At 36.7% G+C, this 17,948-nt stretch overlaps 1 protein-coding gene across 1 annotated transcript in view; it reads right to left on the bottom strand.

Moving 5' to 3' along the window:
- LOC145669603 (WD repeat domain phosphoinositide-interacting protein 4-like) overlaps window positions 1–17,658 on the bottom strand; it is a 29,341-nt gene extending 11,683 nt beyond the window's left edge. Inside the window, exons 1-5 of the mRNA XM_081737827.1 lie at window positions 17,410–17,658; window positions 13,411–13,485; window positions 8,178–8,370; window positions 3,348–3,528; window positions 2,676–2,884 (exon numbers count right to left, since the gene is read on the bottom strand). Coding sequence (XP_081593953.1) covers window positions 2,676–2,884; window positions 3,348–3,528; window positions 8,178–8,370; window positions 13,411–13,485; window positions 17,410–17,476 — 725 coding nt within the window. The 5' untranslated portion in view covers window positions 17,477–17,658. The remainder of the gene's footprint in view (window positions 1–2,675; window positions 2,885–3,347; window positions 3,529–8,177; window positions 8,371–13,410; window positions 13,486–17,409) is intronic.
- Window positions 17,659–17,948: the final 290 nt, after the last annotated feature.

The raw sequence follows: 17,948 nt of genomic DNA, 5'->3' as shown, positions 1-17,948 counted from the left end.
AAAGCAACAAGAACATTTTTGACAGCTAAAAGTAAATTCTTTGTATCGTATTATGAATGCAATTTCCCCCTTACAACACTTACGTATTCTTAAGGCGAATATCTATGTTCAACACGTTCTTTAGAGCTCCAACACAGAAAGCCGATTCCATGCGTTAGGATAAGCGGGTTTGAATAAGGAGATGGAGTGCGAGTCAACGGTCGTGTGTAGTCAACTGGAATTTTCGAATGGGGTCAACTGGGACCGAATGTCCCGGTTGTCCCCACTGGATATATTTTTTGTATGTAGTGTTTCTAATAGTGTAAATAGCTTAATATATATTCTGTTTTTTGTAAACCTAATGGCAGTTAATCGTAAGGACTCTATTATAGGCATTGTTTTCCATTAATAATCTACTTCACATTACCATGCTTTATGTTCATCGTCTTGTGAGTAGTTTCATCAACCTACTTACTACTTATTAGATACTTCATGTTCACAGTGTTCAAATTAGAACTAATAACAATAAAAGTTAGAAGCATTCTCAACATTTTTCTCGTAATTTTTGCTCATAGGTCTAAAGGTTACTTTTACAATTTTGACCACTAAGAGTAGCAATTAAAATAGGTCCAGAGTATAATATTTCTTGTTTATATAGTCATATATTTAAAACTGATACTCGTTTGCCGTGTAATGTTGATCATTTAATGCAAACTCCCCATTATTTACATATATATTACTTTGTCCCAGTTGACCCCAATAAGTGTCTCAGTTGACCTGCCAATGTGGACAAATGGGACACATGCACTGACGAAGTAACTACAACAAATTTTTAATGGAATATTTTTCTATTGACCTCCAAAAAATGTGGACTGTTCCCAAAGGATCAAGCTTTCATATGCCACCTTTGGTTTCTCGATTGAAGCAAGATTGTAGAGGTTAAAAAAATGAACGGAAAATTGTCCCAGTTGTCCTCACTCTACCCTATCTTGGGGAATATATATAACATTTTAAAATATTTGCATCAAAGTTCAATAATACAAGAATAAGTGGGGCATTAGAAAATTATATCGGATACCAGAAGCTGATGTCAAGATGTATTTCCTCAACATAAGGCCGGCCGAATATTGAACTGACCAGAGGAACTTAGACATGCGGAGACAAGTATAAGAGCATTGACTGTGTGTCTTAGTCACAACGTTGGAGAATCCTTTGTGTAGCACGTGCTCGACTGTATACGTGTATGCGGTACGAGGCTTTGTTACACTGCTCACAGTACTAAACCTCGGCTTGGCTGTCCTGTTCTCTGGTCAACATAGGCCGGCCTAAGAAGTTTATTTCTAGTGCTTCATAAAGAAAATTTCTACTGCAGGAAACATATAAGAGCGGTGCACCTATGTCCAAGATGCATGAACATGCACACGTTGAAGTCGGTTAATTACAGTTCTTAGAGTAAAGACATACCAAAGATACCTCGCGGTCGAGGTCGAGGTTTAAGTCGCCGTCGCTACCTCGATACTGGCACAAACACACAGATTCAAATGGATAAGCGCATGCCGAAGATGTACGACCGCGACCTAGAGGTCGACAGCGATGGTGAATTAGTGGTCGCGATTATAAACAACCGAATTTGTTTTTATATCGATGTTCAGTGGAAGCATCGCTGTGGCTCGTGTTCTCAATGGTTCTCCCTGAAGCGCTGTACGGAATAAAATCTTCATTTGTTCAGAATTTCGTCTGCAGAGGATTCTGTGTATCTGTTCTCAAGAGGTTTCGCCGCATTTAAATTTAAATATGACAGATATATTAGTAGAACTAACGAGGAACGTTCCAACAATATCGGATAAGAGGCACAAACATCATAATAGGCACGTTTTAAATAGAGATTGGAAGAAAATAGCAACTCAAATGGGATATTTATTTGAGAATTATACTGTAGCTTATTATTATATAAAGGCAGTGGTGGTTACAGGGAGGGGGCTTTCGGGCTAAAGTCCCTAAATTCCGGAATTTCTAAAGAAAAAAGAAGCTAGTGTTCGTCATATCTATGCTTAAAAACTTCACGCCCCCTCCCCCTCCCAATTCCGAAATTAAAACGGAAATTCGTTACTGATATAAGGTACAGAAATACCTGTAAAGACAGGCACGTATCCATAAGGATGCAACATCTAATAATGGAATTGCAATGACGAAACTTCATTTGGTGAAGTTAATACCCCTTCCACCTCGAAACCTTTCACCCATCTAGACCTAGACATCGAGGTAGCGACCGCGACTTAAACCTCGACCTCAATCGCGAGGTATCATTGGTATATCTTTACCCTTACACTGCACTCGATGAGGTGTTTCACGGTCTTGCACTAAAGTCTATAACTGTAACTCTATGACTGTCAGGAAAGTACGAGGGAAAATAAATAATTAAATTTTACAAAAAAGTGATTAGAAGCCCGTGGATAACCGAAGACTGTTGACAATGATAGTAGCAAGAACTACCGAAACAGTTCAGTATTAACTTCTCGTGACGCAATAAAAGTAAATGCTTCGAACTCACTCGTCTGTTTAAATAGCCTAGTCCTTGCAAATTCTGCTTAGTCCCTTTATTAAGAATTAAACTAATAAGGATTAAATTTTATTTTTTAGAGATAGACATACCCTAAAACATACAAATTAAATTAAATTAAATTAAATATTTTTACCAATATAGAGTTGCCGGATCCGATCCTCTTCTCAATTCAACAAGCAACACTCTTTTATTTGTATCCCATACACGTATAAGCGTTCCTTTGCTTGACGCTGTGGCTACCATCGTTCCTTGCTGGTTGACGGCAAGACATGCAAGTTCTCCTTGATGTGCATTGATTGTTACAGGAGCACTCGACATCCCTGCTTCCGTATTCGCTAAATCCTACAGAAACAAGCACATTGTTATAATACATTTTTATAGCCAAATTAATACATTACATTCAGAGCCGTAACAAGATCCTTGAACCCGAAGTCCGTAACTAAATTATGGTTTTCCTTGACTTTGTCACTATCATTCTTCTTAGTATAACTCATGGTAAACAACGTATATTTCAAGTGTACTGTAAGCTTTCTCCATTGTTTATATGGTTATGCTCTATATTGCAAACCTACGAATTATTTATCTAATTCATTTATCTAATTTATGATTATTTTCGTAGCCTCCTTTCACCTCTCTTTTATTATTTATTTCGTTTATATATACATGGTGGACCATTTACCTTGATACGTCCTAGTAACTTTTAAACTAATGGACAAAAGTCGTTGAAATTTTGTACCATGCAATCGTCGGCAGGGGAACACTGTTTTCCTATTAAATAGATTGATTATTTATTTACAAAACTTACCACTAACTGGATGCTTCCTATTTTGTGTCCAGGAAATACAAGCAGCTGGCGTTCTGACGTTGCAATAGGACTAACTTCACACAGACCAAGAGGGTTATCTCTGGTTTCTAAGGTAAACAACCGTTGAGCTGGACTTGGAAACGAAAATACATGAATTTGATGGCTCAACGCCACAACTAGCCTGTAAAGCAATGAAACATACATGAATCAATTACACAGCTAAGTACTAACAATTTTATTAAGCTAATTTCTAGGGTTGCAGTCAACAATTCTGTCTGCAGCAAAAAATTTCTTAAGGCGGCAAATAAAAATTTCGTGAATAAATTAAAGTTTAGGAAAATGTATTCTGAAGGAAATGGAAATCTCTGAAGAGATATCACACTCCATAAAAGGGTTTGAAAGAAAGACTAGGATAACGTTCAACTCTTCCCCCATTCTATTGTTCTCGAAGACCGGATTCGATTCGATTTATGTTCCAGTCATTGATTTTTATTAAAACTATTTCTGTATCATTGAATTAGCATTTACAGAGAAATCCCTAAGAGATAAAACCGGTTATTTCCTAAACTTATCATATACAAAGGAAAAGTATATATGAGACGACTAGTATCAAAAGCCGCTATTTTTTTTAAACCGATATTGAGTTATATATCGCCTGTTATATGTTTGATCTAAAGGAATTCCATGGAAACAGAATTTTGTTTAAAAGCTTAATATTTCATACTAAAAAAACTAGTTCAAATATGGGACTTTGTACGCGTGTATATGGAGCTTGACTGCACGTTTTGCGAGATTACTCGAAACTAAGCGAAATGGATATGGCGGATTTTTATACTAGGCACCTCATATATATTTTACTTTTTTAGCGCTCGAGTGTTATAAAGTTATACTGTTGTGATAATGCTACGAAACTTTAATCTTTATTGTTCCATTTATCTTTCTTCTATTGTGGAAAAAACACGGCCGCTCGACTGGCATTGTGCACCAAGGAACAACAGAAGACAATGACCCGATTTATTTGGTCTGAAGGTGTGTCAAAGACTGAAGTTCATCGCAGATTCTCAACACGACCGTAGTGGATGTACGTGTGAACAGAAATGTTTAAAAGTGATCGGACAAGCGTGACACATGAAGAAAGAGCAGGACATTCAATCTTCACCACTTACGCGACCGCTACAACAATCAACATGACGAAGTTTTGAGCAGACTAGTTACGGGGAATGAAATGTGCATCTCTCATTATAAGTCAGAATTCAGAGAGAATGTACAGAGTGGAAATACCCAGGATCAATAACGGAAAAGAATTTCAAAGCTGAAAGTTCTGCGGGAAATATGACATTAAACATGTATTGGTAACTGAAAAGGGCCTATATTGGAAAACTACTTAGAAAAGGAGTGCAAAGTTAACGGTGATTTGTTTCCCAACAATCTGAAACCAGCAAATTTGCCCTAACGGCGAAATCTATTGTCAAGCTAGTATTCTTGTCGTATGATTACTGTCCTATTCTTCATTGGTGCACACTGTTAGCGCAGCGGCCAACTTCTCGTTGCAATAGAAGAAAGAAAAATGGAGCAACTAAGATAAAACTTTCGTAGCATTATCAGAACAGTACAACCTTACAATATGCATGCGCACAAGCTAAAGAGAGAAATGGCGAAATTGCTTACAATTTTTTTAAACTTTCCCTCATAATATATAATATTCAACCGACAGTTATACCTAGTACAAGCATAGCAGGAGTTGTGGTACAGTCCATGAGGTCTGAGTGACTAAGTACCGACCTCAAGAGTGACAGTCTAGGTAGCGTAGTGATCAACGCTCATCGGCATGGTAAGACGCAGACCCATATTCGATTCTCGGTCCAGTCGTGTTTTTCTTTCATCATCACCATCATCATCATACTTAGTTCCTGTACTGTGAAATAAATACTAACTGAGCTATAAGATGATAGATTTCTTGCAACCTGTCCTTCTTTGCGTGTATACTTATCTGTCAAGCTTTAGTGAAATGCTGAAAGTAAACCTCTGGATCAGGTTAAGTTTAGGCTTTGAAACTTAAGGACGTGCAAATATTTATCACATTACTATAACTTTCATGCCCTCCAGTCTCAATTGTACACAAATTCAAAATTGTAATATTCAGTATAACCATGTAAGCAAATATTAATAATCATAAATAATAAGAAGAAACAAGTTTCCCTATAGTGGACGGAAATATTTCTTCATTGATTTTTAGAAAATTCTTATTGTAAGCAGGGGAGCATCCAAGGAGGGGGCTCCACGATCTCCCCTCCCCCCAAAATATAAAACACTTGCTAACTCAACATATATTTGTACACTTTGTCAATAAAACTATACTTGTTTTAACAGGGAAATGATTGATGTAGCTTGAAAATTTGATCTTACACTTCATATGTACTCTTTCCCTTACGAAAATAAGCTGGTTCTATTATTTTCCTCTGAAAATATAAAGTGGGAGTATTTTACAATTACTGATTGTGTTTTCGAATGCAGACTAATAGTACTTGTAGAGACTTGTAGTACTGCACCCTCTCCCCCCCCCCAAAAAAAAAAAAGAACTTGGAGCCATCCCAACAAAAATTTCTGGGTGCACGCCTGATTGTAAGTACCCACCGCACTTACTTCACTTAATCCCAAATTTGATGCTAAATAAATCGGGAATCAAATATCTGTACACCACAATATTTCATATACGTACTCAGGTTGTGTGAATATTTAATCAATATTGAACGAGTTGCATCAATCGTATCCAATTACCCCCCACCCCCCGGTCCCTCCAGAATAAGAAGACTAGTCCAAACCTTAACTTTGATGCCAATAACTCGAGAATTGAAAATGAAATTAAATTTTTAGTTTAACGTCTCACAGTTATCTGCTTTGTGGCTAAGGGAAACGAATGATTAATGAAAGAGAATGACTGTGTAATTTTTTGTGCTCTCTCTCCGGGACTCGACCCCAGAACCACGTGCACTACAGGTGCACGCGCTAGTCTAGTCATTGGACCAACAGGGAGAGAGCGAGCTCGAGAATTACAGGTCTCCACCTGACCATATCTGAAATGGTGGTAGACCTTTTTAATGAACATAGTGACCATATGGAATATGTTTTGCAGGTTTCCAATTCCGGACTTATTGGCTATCGAAGTTAAGGTTTGGATTTATCTTTCAGTTTAACGCCCCACACTTAATGCCCTTTCGGCTAATGGAGACGATGATTAAAGCAAGTGAATGATGAAGAGTTAGTGGAATAAAAAGTAGGAGGAAACGGGAGTACCCCGAGAAAACTCACGGACACGATGTTGTCCACCACAAACTTACTTGGCCGGGTATCGAACCAGCGACCCACGGAGAAGAGTTAAGCGCTCTACTATTGAGCCACCATGGCCCCTTCAAGTCTGAATTTATGTTGTTGCTGTTGAGTTGAGGTTAGCGTCCCTTTTGCAGCGAGACTATATGAGACGTGGACCTACTGATTAACGTAGAATCCGAACTACATAAGTTCTCGCCGGAAATCGAACCCAGATCTCTCACTCAAAAGGCGCGTACGCTAACCGCTCAGCCATGAAGGAGATCTAGATTTGGATTTAGTCAAGTTATAAGTGCAAACCTAAAGTTTTATGGACGAATACCTCGGGAGTTAAAGACTGCACACCAATAATATTGCATATGCATATTAATCTCGTCAAGCCTACCTCTAAGCCAATTTTGATCAAAATCTGGATTTCGTCAATTGTATTTTCATGGAACTTTTCCATTTCACTGAAGTTTAGATGGCCAATAACTCAAGAACCAAAGGTCAGTACGTCATAATATTTCATATGTGCACTAACCTCGACACGGTCTATTCCATGCCAATTTGGTCAACATACGATGATATTCCGTCGATCGTGCATAGGATATACTAGCCGTGTACTATTTTTTAAAAGAGACATCAAATAAAGAATGACAGTAGATAATATACGCTTTAACACATATACAGGGTGTTTCAAAATGAACTTCGGGGTTTGAAGGTTTTGTAGTATTTATTACATTTAAGCTACAATTATAATTAACACATCAAATGAAAGAGCAACTCAAACAGTTTTTGTTACAAGTGTTCAATGTGAATATCATTCGTCACACGACACACATCGAGTCGATAGGCGGTGGGTCCTTCCCAAACTGTGATCAGTGTGTTTGGAGTAATTGTTGCAACAACTATTTCAACCCTCTTTCTTAAATTCCTCAATCTACTTAAAATTCTCCATACAAATGTCACTGGAATTCTAATTCACAACTAGCCTTCCGAATTGATTTCTTGGGGCTGCGCGTACAAGACACTCTCACTCGTTCAACACATTCTTCAGTCACTCTTGGTCGCTCCATACTCTTCCCTTTGCACAGACAGCCCGGGTTTTTAAACTGATGATACCATCTACGGATGTTCTTACCACTTGGTGGATTACAATTGAACTTTATACGGAAAGCACGTTGCATTGTAACTACAGATTCAGTCTTTGCGAAATGTAAACACGAAAACCTTTCTCCTCACTAGTCGCCATCTTTGGTACTAACGCTTTCTAACGGCAGACTGAGGAAACAGTGCATGCACATTCGTGCATACAAAACTGTTTGAGTTGCTCTTTCATTTGATGTATTATTTATAAATTTAAGTTAATTGTAATAAAAACTACAAAGCCTTAAAATCCCGACATTCATTTTCAAACATTCTGTATTATTTTATTACGTATTTTAAAAACAACAACTTTATAGCACTATTTCACAGAAGTAAGCAGGCACTAATGTAAAATCATAATTCTTCTGTACTTACTTATCTCGCCGTAGTCTAACAGCTTTCACTGGCAATGGAAATGTGAACTCCAGAACGAATTTCTTTGTGATGTCATCATACACCAAAACAGTATTTTCTGCGAACTTAGGCCGTGATCCTCCTGCTACTATCGCTAACAGATTCGTTCGATGTAACATTTCACACAAACCAACGCTCCCCATTTGATCCAGGTCTACAAAGCAAACATACATTATAAACAAGAAGGTAGTTTCTAATCACGACAATGATTCTGGCTATCATCATCGACCGCAAAAACTGTTGAGAGATATAAAAAATGCTTAATTAAAGTTGAGTACTAACTTTGTATCCCAAAAGAATATTTTTATCATTAAATGATTTCTACCTTCTCTAAGGTCTTCATCAGTAACTTTTCTCCCGCTGAAATATTTATTCTTGATAATTAATTTACCTGGGGCACATTCTTGAATCACCAAAATTGAGACTATGAAGAAAAACATGTAACTTTTTGTGAGCTGCGAACTTCATACATCTCTACAATTTGGGCTCGCCAAAAATAATTTATTGACATATATATTAAGTATATATGAATAAATAGAGGGGGGAAATGCCAGATATTCCACACTGTTAATTCAAGTGGCTACACAAACTGCCTCGTGATGCTTGAATAATAACCTCAATTAGACTAGCTTTGCTTATTATATATTATAATTAAAAATAAACTAATCGTTGAACAAAGCAAACCAATTCATTATTACAGATCTAATACCTTGTGACAGTTTCTCCAAAACGACTTGGATTCACCAGACACTATGGAAGATCCATATTTATAATTTACACTTTGGTGCGACTATGCGATCTGTTGAACAATTACGTCTTTCAAATTTGTCGATTCCTTCCTGGAGAACAGATGGCTTATTTTGTAATAGAAAAACATTTTTATAATCCAATTTCTCGTGCAGTCTAAGTGTCTAGTGGCTAGCGCATATGTCTTTTGTGCATTACCTTACTGTACAATGGAAAGACAAAGTCATACTTTGTCTTCTGGATCGTTGCTTCTCAAATAAGACACTCGTAACACTGATTGGTTAAAATATAGATTAATATTTAAATAAAATATTGCCTGCTTTTCTTTGTGCTTTATAAAGGTTTGAAAATATATACCCATGAAATGAAATGAAATCTTTGAGTTTTACGTCCCACTGTTATGCCGGTTAGGCTAAAGGAGACGGTAATGATGAGTAATGAATGAAATGATGGGATAAAGAAAGTGGGAGGAAACGGGAGAACCCCGAGAAAACCCACGCACACGGTGTTTGTCCACCACAAAGTTCACTTGGCGGGGGCTGGAATCGAACCCGGGACCCCAAGCACCAGAGGTGAACGCTCTACCACTGAGCCACCGCGGCCCCAATATATACCCATGTCGAATTATTTTTAATTATGGAATAACACTGAAAATTCTACGCCACCTATAAGGAAAGAGGTTCTACGCGCACTCACCATGAGAAAGCATGGGAACTTGACTAAACTAAATTGTTTGACATCACAGTCCTCAAAGGTAAGGGCTACGGCACACTAGTAGACTTAAATGGTCAGCAGATGCACACTGGCATCCATCAAAACGAAATAATAACACGCAGCTATGTCACGTGCATATTACGTGAAGGAATTCGGTTTATATGGGGTGACATTTCTCAATTAATATTCAAATCACAAGTGGTAGTAGATTCTTCACTTTCGCTTCTAACAGAGAGATTCAGGTGGAAATAGAATACATTCTTGAGACATTTTATTGGTTGCAGAAAACAGCTGCTCATTATCTATTACTGTTTTCACTCTACAGCGAACGCTACAACAGGAAGTAGTGGATATCTGCGACTTCCGGTTTGAATATAGCGTTAAGAGAGAAGCTAGTGTCTATTCTTCGAACGCTAAATCATTTAAAGAAAACAACGCTTCTCGCTTTTGCACTATGTAGATCAATTGAAATGGGAAATTAAAGATGAACACGACGTGTGCCTTTTGGACGCTTAATCGACTACAGGAAATCATTTCTCGCTATCTATTACCATGCTCTATAGTGATCAATGTTAAAACCGGAAATAGATTATTTCTTCCCTTTGCAGTTTGAACAATACCTGCATCAACGAATTTTATTTCTACCTTTTAACCCTCTCCATCCTGGTCGAAACTGATCGTGACAGAGTACACGGATAAAGTAGTTTTTTTTGGTAAACCAAACTACCTAAAAATCGGCCCAGTATTTACGGCTTCACATTCTAGACTAGGCTTGGTAACCAAAAAGTTGAAGAAAATATTTTGACAGCTAGAAGTCAAATTACGGTTTAGGTATATCATAATGCCCGGCTTCACTCTTCCCGTTCAGCTTGGAATTGAATAAAAATAAATAAATTACAAATTTTTAATGTGTGTGTTGGGGGGGGGACTTCACTGCATTAAACTGTTTCAACTAGTTTAGCGCAATTAAAGTGCATCTGACGCAGTCAGCTGTCAAACTTTTACAAATTATATGAGTGAAACCAATTTTCAATCAAGTATGTTGATATTTATCAATCACCAATAACTTCGGAAAGCTGAACATTTGTGTCTTCTTCTCTGGGTGTGCAATTGAAATTATCAGGCATTGAAATTATTCCTACATCTTGAAGAAATGACTAGCTTTCTCACTTTCCAAATTACATTACACATTTTACATTAAACATTTCTTACAATTTAAATCCCTGTGTTATTGTTGAAAAATAACCATTTTAATAGTTTTCTATGATACACTACATTATTCATAAGTAGTATTAGTCCTTTGTTGTAGGAGAAAAATTAAATACTCCGTCCGACAATTAACTAATGAGACGAATTTTATTGTAACGAAACAGTGAATGCAATCCGTAAACTAATATGTGCGTTCGAAAGAATACTCTCTCCTCCACAATCTGGCAACACCGCATTGTCGCACGCGAAGTATGACGGGAAATATAACGCCGTTACCAACAGTCACTGAGAGGTTCTCGTCACGCTAGCAACATGGAGCAGAAAGCGAATAGCAAATTCTGTATTAAACTGGGTAAAAGTGGCACAGGGATTGTTGATCTGATGCGGAGAGTGTATGGGGATGTGGGGCTACGAAGAAACTATGTTTCTACAACAGTAAGGGTATCATTCATCATGCATTTGTACCAGAAAGTTCAAACGATACATGCCCAGGTTTGTTTAAGTATTTTGGAGCGTTTCATGAAGAGAATTCGTCGTGTTCGGCGTGAATACGAAGCCCCAGGAAGCTGGTTCCTTATCCATGATAATGCACCACTCACCAGGCAGTACTTGTTCAGGAATATTTGACCAAAAACAATTATATGTGCTGCAGGACCCCCGCTATTCTTCAGATATGTCCCCCTACAGCTATTTTCTGTTCCCTAAACTGAAGTTATCATTAAGAGGACGATTTCTTGATAATGTTAAACACATCCAAGTAGCTGTGACGATGGCTTAGGGAACGTACCAAAAACTTGAGTTGCAGACGTCGTTCTACTACTTGCGTGATCGTGTCACTCGCTGTATTGACTCAGGATGGATGTACTTTAAATGTTCGGTCACAATAAAATCAGTTTTATTACGTAATTTCCGGATGGTGCATATATTATGCCCCACAGTTATGCGCTGTGGGCTAAAGGAGACAGACGGTTAAAGTGAATGATTTTATAAAAGAACTGGCGAATGAGAATGTGGGAGAATCCAAGTAAACCTACGAAATAAAACTGTCCATCACAAACTCACATGGCATGGGATTAAACCACGGACTCATCTTACCAGAGGTGAGCGTTCTACGACTGAGCCACCGTTGGCATCTATTGAAAAAGAACATTAATTCCAACAAACGTCAATACTTCAAAAAGTGGGAAACCTGACCATGATTTCATGAAGTAGGAAAATAGTGTCCTCTAAAAGCTTCATACATACTTACATACACGGAAGAAGGACCTATATACAGCGTCTGAAATTATTCGTGATTGGCAACTCTTCACATTGTTCCAACATTTGAGAAAGAAAAAAATTGAATTTAACAACAGTAGTGCTCAAAGCTTTATAATGTCACAACACTAGGAAAAAATTGAATGAAAAAAAAAAAAAACAAGGCCTAATATAGACTTGACATCAATTAGGTTTACAGTTCAGAACTTAGTTTTTAATAAATATATACTTACTCCCATATATAGCACATAAAATTCCCTAAAAACCCATTCTTATTAGGTGCCCCTAAAAAGAAGCCAGAGTAAAATAGCCCTCGAAATTACTAGCAATTAAATACTAATTCTAAAATGTTACTACTGTTAGGCCTGCTATACACTATGAGACAAATCCAGGATTTATCTTAACGAAAAATGTTACGACATATCTCGTACAAAATCTTACCCTTTTGTACTATACACGTGAAATTTTTTTCTGTTTCACATCCTCCGAAGAGGTGCCAGGTCTCACAACGCATATTCGGCCAGCAATGTTTTCCAGTACCTTCTGCCTTGCATGTCTGTTGTGGAGTTGTGGTAGAGCGTTGACTTTGTATTATATAAAAAATGTATGTTCCTCGTATGCACTAATAATTGCGTAAATTGCATCTTTGCTGGCGGGAAAAAACAAATTTGTTTCCACTTTCTCTCACCTAGTATTGCTTAAATCAAAATCTTACGAATTTTCTTTCCGAAATAGAGCCTGCTCTACACAAATCTAATAGGATTGTTCAGAACATAGGAAATGACATGTGATCTGATGCCATACACATTGAGATTTTGACCCTAGGACAAATCGTAAGAGATTTCCCAGGATCTATCCTATAGTGTAAGGCAGGCCTTAGTTTTATTTGTCTTTACTGAATGCAAACTGCCTGAAGAACAAACCTTATATGTTTTCTGGTTCTGTCACACAAACCTCGGTCCACAGAATAAATGGCATGTTTTCAATTTCCATTCTTTCTATAATACAGTGAATTGAATTCCATTTCGTTACAAGAAAATTTTGGTTTATGTTCTCCTTGAAATAAGATCTTCAAGTACAATCTTCACTCTTCATCGGCAGACATATACTATACATAGATCTAAATGTGTTGTTCTCAATGAAGTTTAAGCTTACCGTTTATGACAACAGTTTCATTCTACCTTTATGTCTTATTTTTGAAGAAATCTTGTTACGAAATTTCAACAATGCACAACATTACTTACCTCTAAGTTATGAGACTACTTACCATAATGGGCCTTTTCAACCAACGGGTCCAAGTTGTATATCCGCAGACCACTTTCCATGCAACACGCGAAGCATCCTGTAAACAAAAAATCAATTATTTAGATTTCACCAAATTAGAAGTTCAGAAAATAGCATACAGTTACGATTATTACCCGTAATTATCATCATAAACAACACACAAAACTGAAGGTTTTGATAGGCTAAACTGAATAAAAAGCGTACGAAACGGAATTTTCCACTCTTTAGTATCATGAGCATGAGATATTCCAGTTTTACATCCCATCGCTATACCCTGTAGGCTAAAGGAAGAAGTAAATTATTATGAAAGAAGCAAGTGGATGATAATGTGGGAGGAAACGGGGGAACCTACAGAAAACTCAAGAACACGATGCTGTCCACCAGAAACTCACACGGCTTCTCTTCGAAACAGACACACATCGCACCACGAGAGCTAAGAGCTCTACTACCGAGCTACCGTGCCTAATATACTCTAGCTTCACGATTCACTATTAACGATCGCTGTTACACAAGCCACATAACTCTCGAATTTAAAAAAAAAAAAAAAAAAAAAAAAAACTAATCTATGCTGGAAAGATAAATTCTTTGGGATTTGGTTTACCAAAATTTCTTCCGTGTTTCGCCCGAAAGACTAGTAACCTCAAGAACTAATTTATAAATTTCGGTCAGGACGTAGGGTCGAAAGTTAGGAATAGAACTGACCGATAGAGGTTATATTAATGCCAGAAGTGCTAGAAATAAACCATTCTCAGTTTTTACGTTGATCAATTAAAAAGCAACAATGGTAACAGATAGCGAGAAGCGATTTACTGCAATCGATTAAGTGTCCCAGGAAAACATATCAGCCCTTATGCAGAGTTGTTTTGACGTATAATTAGCGTCATACTAAAGGCCTGACTACTGCAGGAAACATATATTAGTGGAACTCTTTTAATATGGCACTAATTACGCGTCAGAACGACTCTGCATAAGGCCCTTTAACTTTATTTTTAACTCTCGATTAAAACCGGAAGAAAGAGAACTCCATTACAATAATATTGATCTACGTAGAACACAAACAACAAAAGAAAAGGGTGAAGCGGTTTTTAGGAATAGATTTTGAGCTCTAAGAGTACGTACCTTCTTTGCTCTTCTCTCTTTAACTCTCAATTCAAGCCACTTCTGGTTTTAACGTTAATCGACATAGACTAACAGCTATAGATACCGGCAACGAGAAGAAATTCTCTATAATCAATTAAATGATCAAGAATATATTCCACCTTCACTCTTAATCTCTCTACTAAAACCGGAAGTAGTTGAAATTTATTACCACTTCCGGTTTCAATAGCAATTTAAGAAAGCATCACGCCATACAAACCAAACTCCAACACGTGGAGTTCACATGACAGCTACTTATTACTGAAACATTAAATAATAATAATAATACAGAATATTCCGATTAAATATACATTTTAACGTTGGTTCAAATAGGAACTTTCAGGAAATTTTACTTTTACGAACGAATAGATACTGACTGCATAAGTCGCATTTCAATAAGTTCTCTTTTTTTTAAAAAAAGTAATTTTGTATTGACCTTAATTTTACCAATGTTCCTTCGAAAATTTACCATTCTCTCCCAAAATTTACCACTCTGCACTTTTATTGTACAATTTTGAATGAAAAATTATGTTTCCCAAATAGTCTCATGGGTGCAACCTGCTCCCTACAACCCACTTGTGGGTACCTTGACGAGAATGGTATATATATATTAAGGCTAATAACAAATAATCTGCTCTTTGAATGACCTATTATGGTAATTTGCACTGCTAAAGTATAGGACAAAAATAAAGAGTGTAAATTACGCTTAGTTTAAAAGAGATCTTGGTTCTGTATTTTTGTCGTGTATTAGATTAAGTGCATGCAACAATAAAAATCGATGCATGTTGATAATAATAATTAGTTGAACTAATGAACTTTAGTGTGCCCTGATTTTACTAAACGACTTCGCGCTTCCCGCAGTAGTTTGAGGTCCTTTACTGGAAAATAATCTTCCATGTCGAAATGTTACTTTGCACACTTGTATACACAGGACTGGAGAAAAGTAAGGTTAGAAGTCTTGGATGGCATTTAGTATCTCCTCCAAATCCACCAACGGCTGCGGAGTCGGTACTGTAACTTACAGTGAGCCGTTGAAAATGACCTCGTTTATGCGCATACACACCATCGCTGACGCGTCTGCTCCCGATGGACGCACACACTCCCTACCGCTCGGATCCCCTTGCTCCATTCGTGCCCTGACTCAGAAAACATTCGTACTTTTTAGTGGCCACCTAGCACAAGCTGGTTCGTGTTTTATGCACTAGCAGTTTTTATGACATATGTCCACACTGTATTTATACTAATCACAGGTACAAATAACGAACCATTATCACTACCAGGTGATTTGGAGGAGAAACTAAATAATGCACGAAGTCTTAGCTAAAACATATATATCAGTTGTTTACAAACTACAGCAACTTCATGGAAATCTTAGAAATTCTGCTGTAAAATCAAACCATCTGCACAAAGAATGAAATGTTTCAAAAACTGATGTGTTGTAAAATACCAGCTAAATCTAAGACCAACTAAGAACTTGAAGAAGCCTGAATATTGTGGTTTGCAACCTCACCCTTCTTCAATTCTATACATAAAAAATTCCACAATTATATTTAATTGAAGAGATTTTCCAGTAAAGGACTCCAACTTACTCAGGATAGTACGGGAATCTGCCGAAACCCTTTACGAAAATTACAACAGGACTCAATAATTGATAAGTTTAACTAATTAAGTGCGAAATATGTCCAGGGCTTATATTATAGTTACATATGATACGTACTCTTCTGCAGAAAGAGTTTCTATTATCGTAAGAAGTTGTATTTATTCATTCTTTTTTACTAGATATGTTTGCACAAGGAAATAACTCTCATGGTACTGTCTGCGATCAGCTGTCACTCAGAAAGGACCCGAAACAATAATAAAGATTACGAACCGTGTTGTAGTATGTAATATACGTAACTGCTCCAATATGGGTGATTACTTAATTGCCCTTTTTATATTTATGTTCCTAATATACTCTTAGGTATAATTATAGACTTCAAGAATATCGAACTTATATGCTCCTATTACACTTCAACCACAAGGTTTCACTTTTCGTGCAGGACACCATTCTCAGTCTGAACTTACAACACACTGGAAGTGCAAGTTTTAAAATCACCTTTGTACTTGTTAAAGAAATTAACAAGTAAAGATGTTAAAGAAATTAAAACATGTGCCCAATTGCTGGAACAACCTACCTATAATCGTAGTACTATATTTTTAATTGCTCTATCTGATCACCATATTAGTGCTAAATTTTGTAAATACGGAGACGCGTAAGTAAAAATGCAAAACCAGAATTTGAATCATGTAAGAAAAAAAAATCGCACAGATGCAGAACAATCACTACAATGCAATAAGACGTTCATGAAGTGTTATAGATGGAAATAACAAATTTTTCAGGAATACTCTGCCATGCTTAGATGTTTTAGTACTGATACACTTTCTTCCAACACTCATTAAAAAAAAAAAAAATCCTATATTAGAAAGTATTATTAGTTTGAAATTCATCATTGATGATTAGTGAAATTAAATTTCATCAGAATAAAAACACTCGTAGCTAACAGAATGTCCTGTTTACTTATTTTGCAACGAAATAATATTATTGAAGGCCAGAAACTGCGTATGTATCTTTTGTCAGTTTGAATGCTATCACACGTTTAATAAACATCATTTTTCAGACATAAATAACAGTACATCCATGAAAAGAATAATTTCGTAATTCCCTCAACAAATAACATTTCGATTTACTTGCAGTACAGTATAAATTGCTTAGGTATTAGATTGACTTTATTTACACACGTGATGATTTCAAAACATCGCTGTTCTTTGTTTAAACGAATGTTCACAACTTCCAAATACAACTTACCTTGGTCTTGATTAAATCTCAAACTAATCACTCCTCTCCCGCTGGCCATCGCTTCAGGGGACTTCATTAGTTTTTCTGTATTTTAGCTAATCATTTTTACCTTTTGCAGTTGGGTTTGTTGTACATCTGGCATCTTAATTCTTTTTTCTCACACACACTGCGAAAATGTAAATAGTACCTTCAGTCTCGAATCAGACGTGCAGAAGTAACAGCTGATCACTACCCGAATCAATTCAGAAACCAACTCACAAGCATTAGTAGTGATAGACAACATAACAATTATTTCAACTGCTAAATTTAGATAGTTTTTAACAGCCCATTTGTGTAATAAATTATTTTTTTAAACAAATCTACGCAATATATAAAATAACTTAGAAGTGACTTGCATCTGTCATTTCAATAAACAAAGCCCATATAATTATTACGCATTGCGTATTGCGAAGTGATCACGAAGTCAATGGAACCAAAACTAAAAGAGTTAAAAAAAAAAAATCTTATCTTAATTTACAAGACAATGCATTACATACTCTTGACGTAGT

The sequence above is a fragment of the Thermobia domestica genome, chromosome 14 (genome assembly GCF_964235325.1).
Source record: "Thermobia domestica chromosome 14, izTheDome1.hap1.1, whole genome shotgun sequence".
NCBI lineage: Eukaryota > Metazoa > Arthropoda > Insecta > Zygentoma > Lepismatidae > Thermobia > Thermobia domestica.
This window is presented reverse-complemented; position numbering and strand designations above follow the sequence as displayed.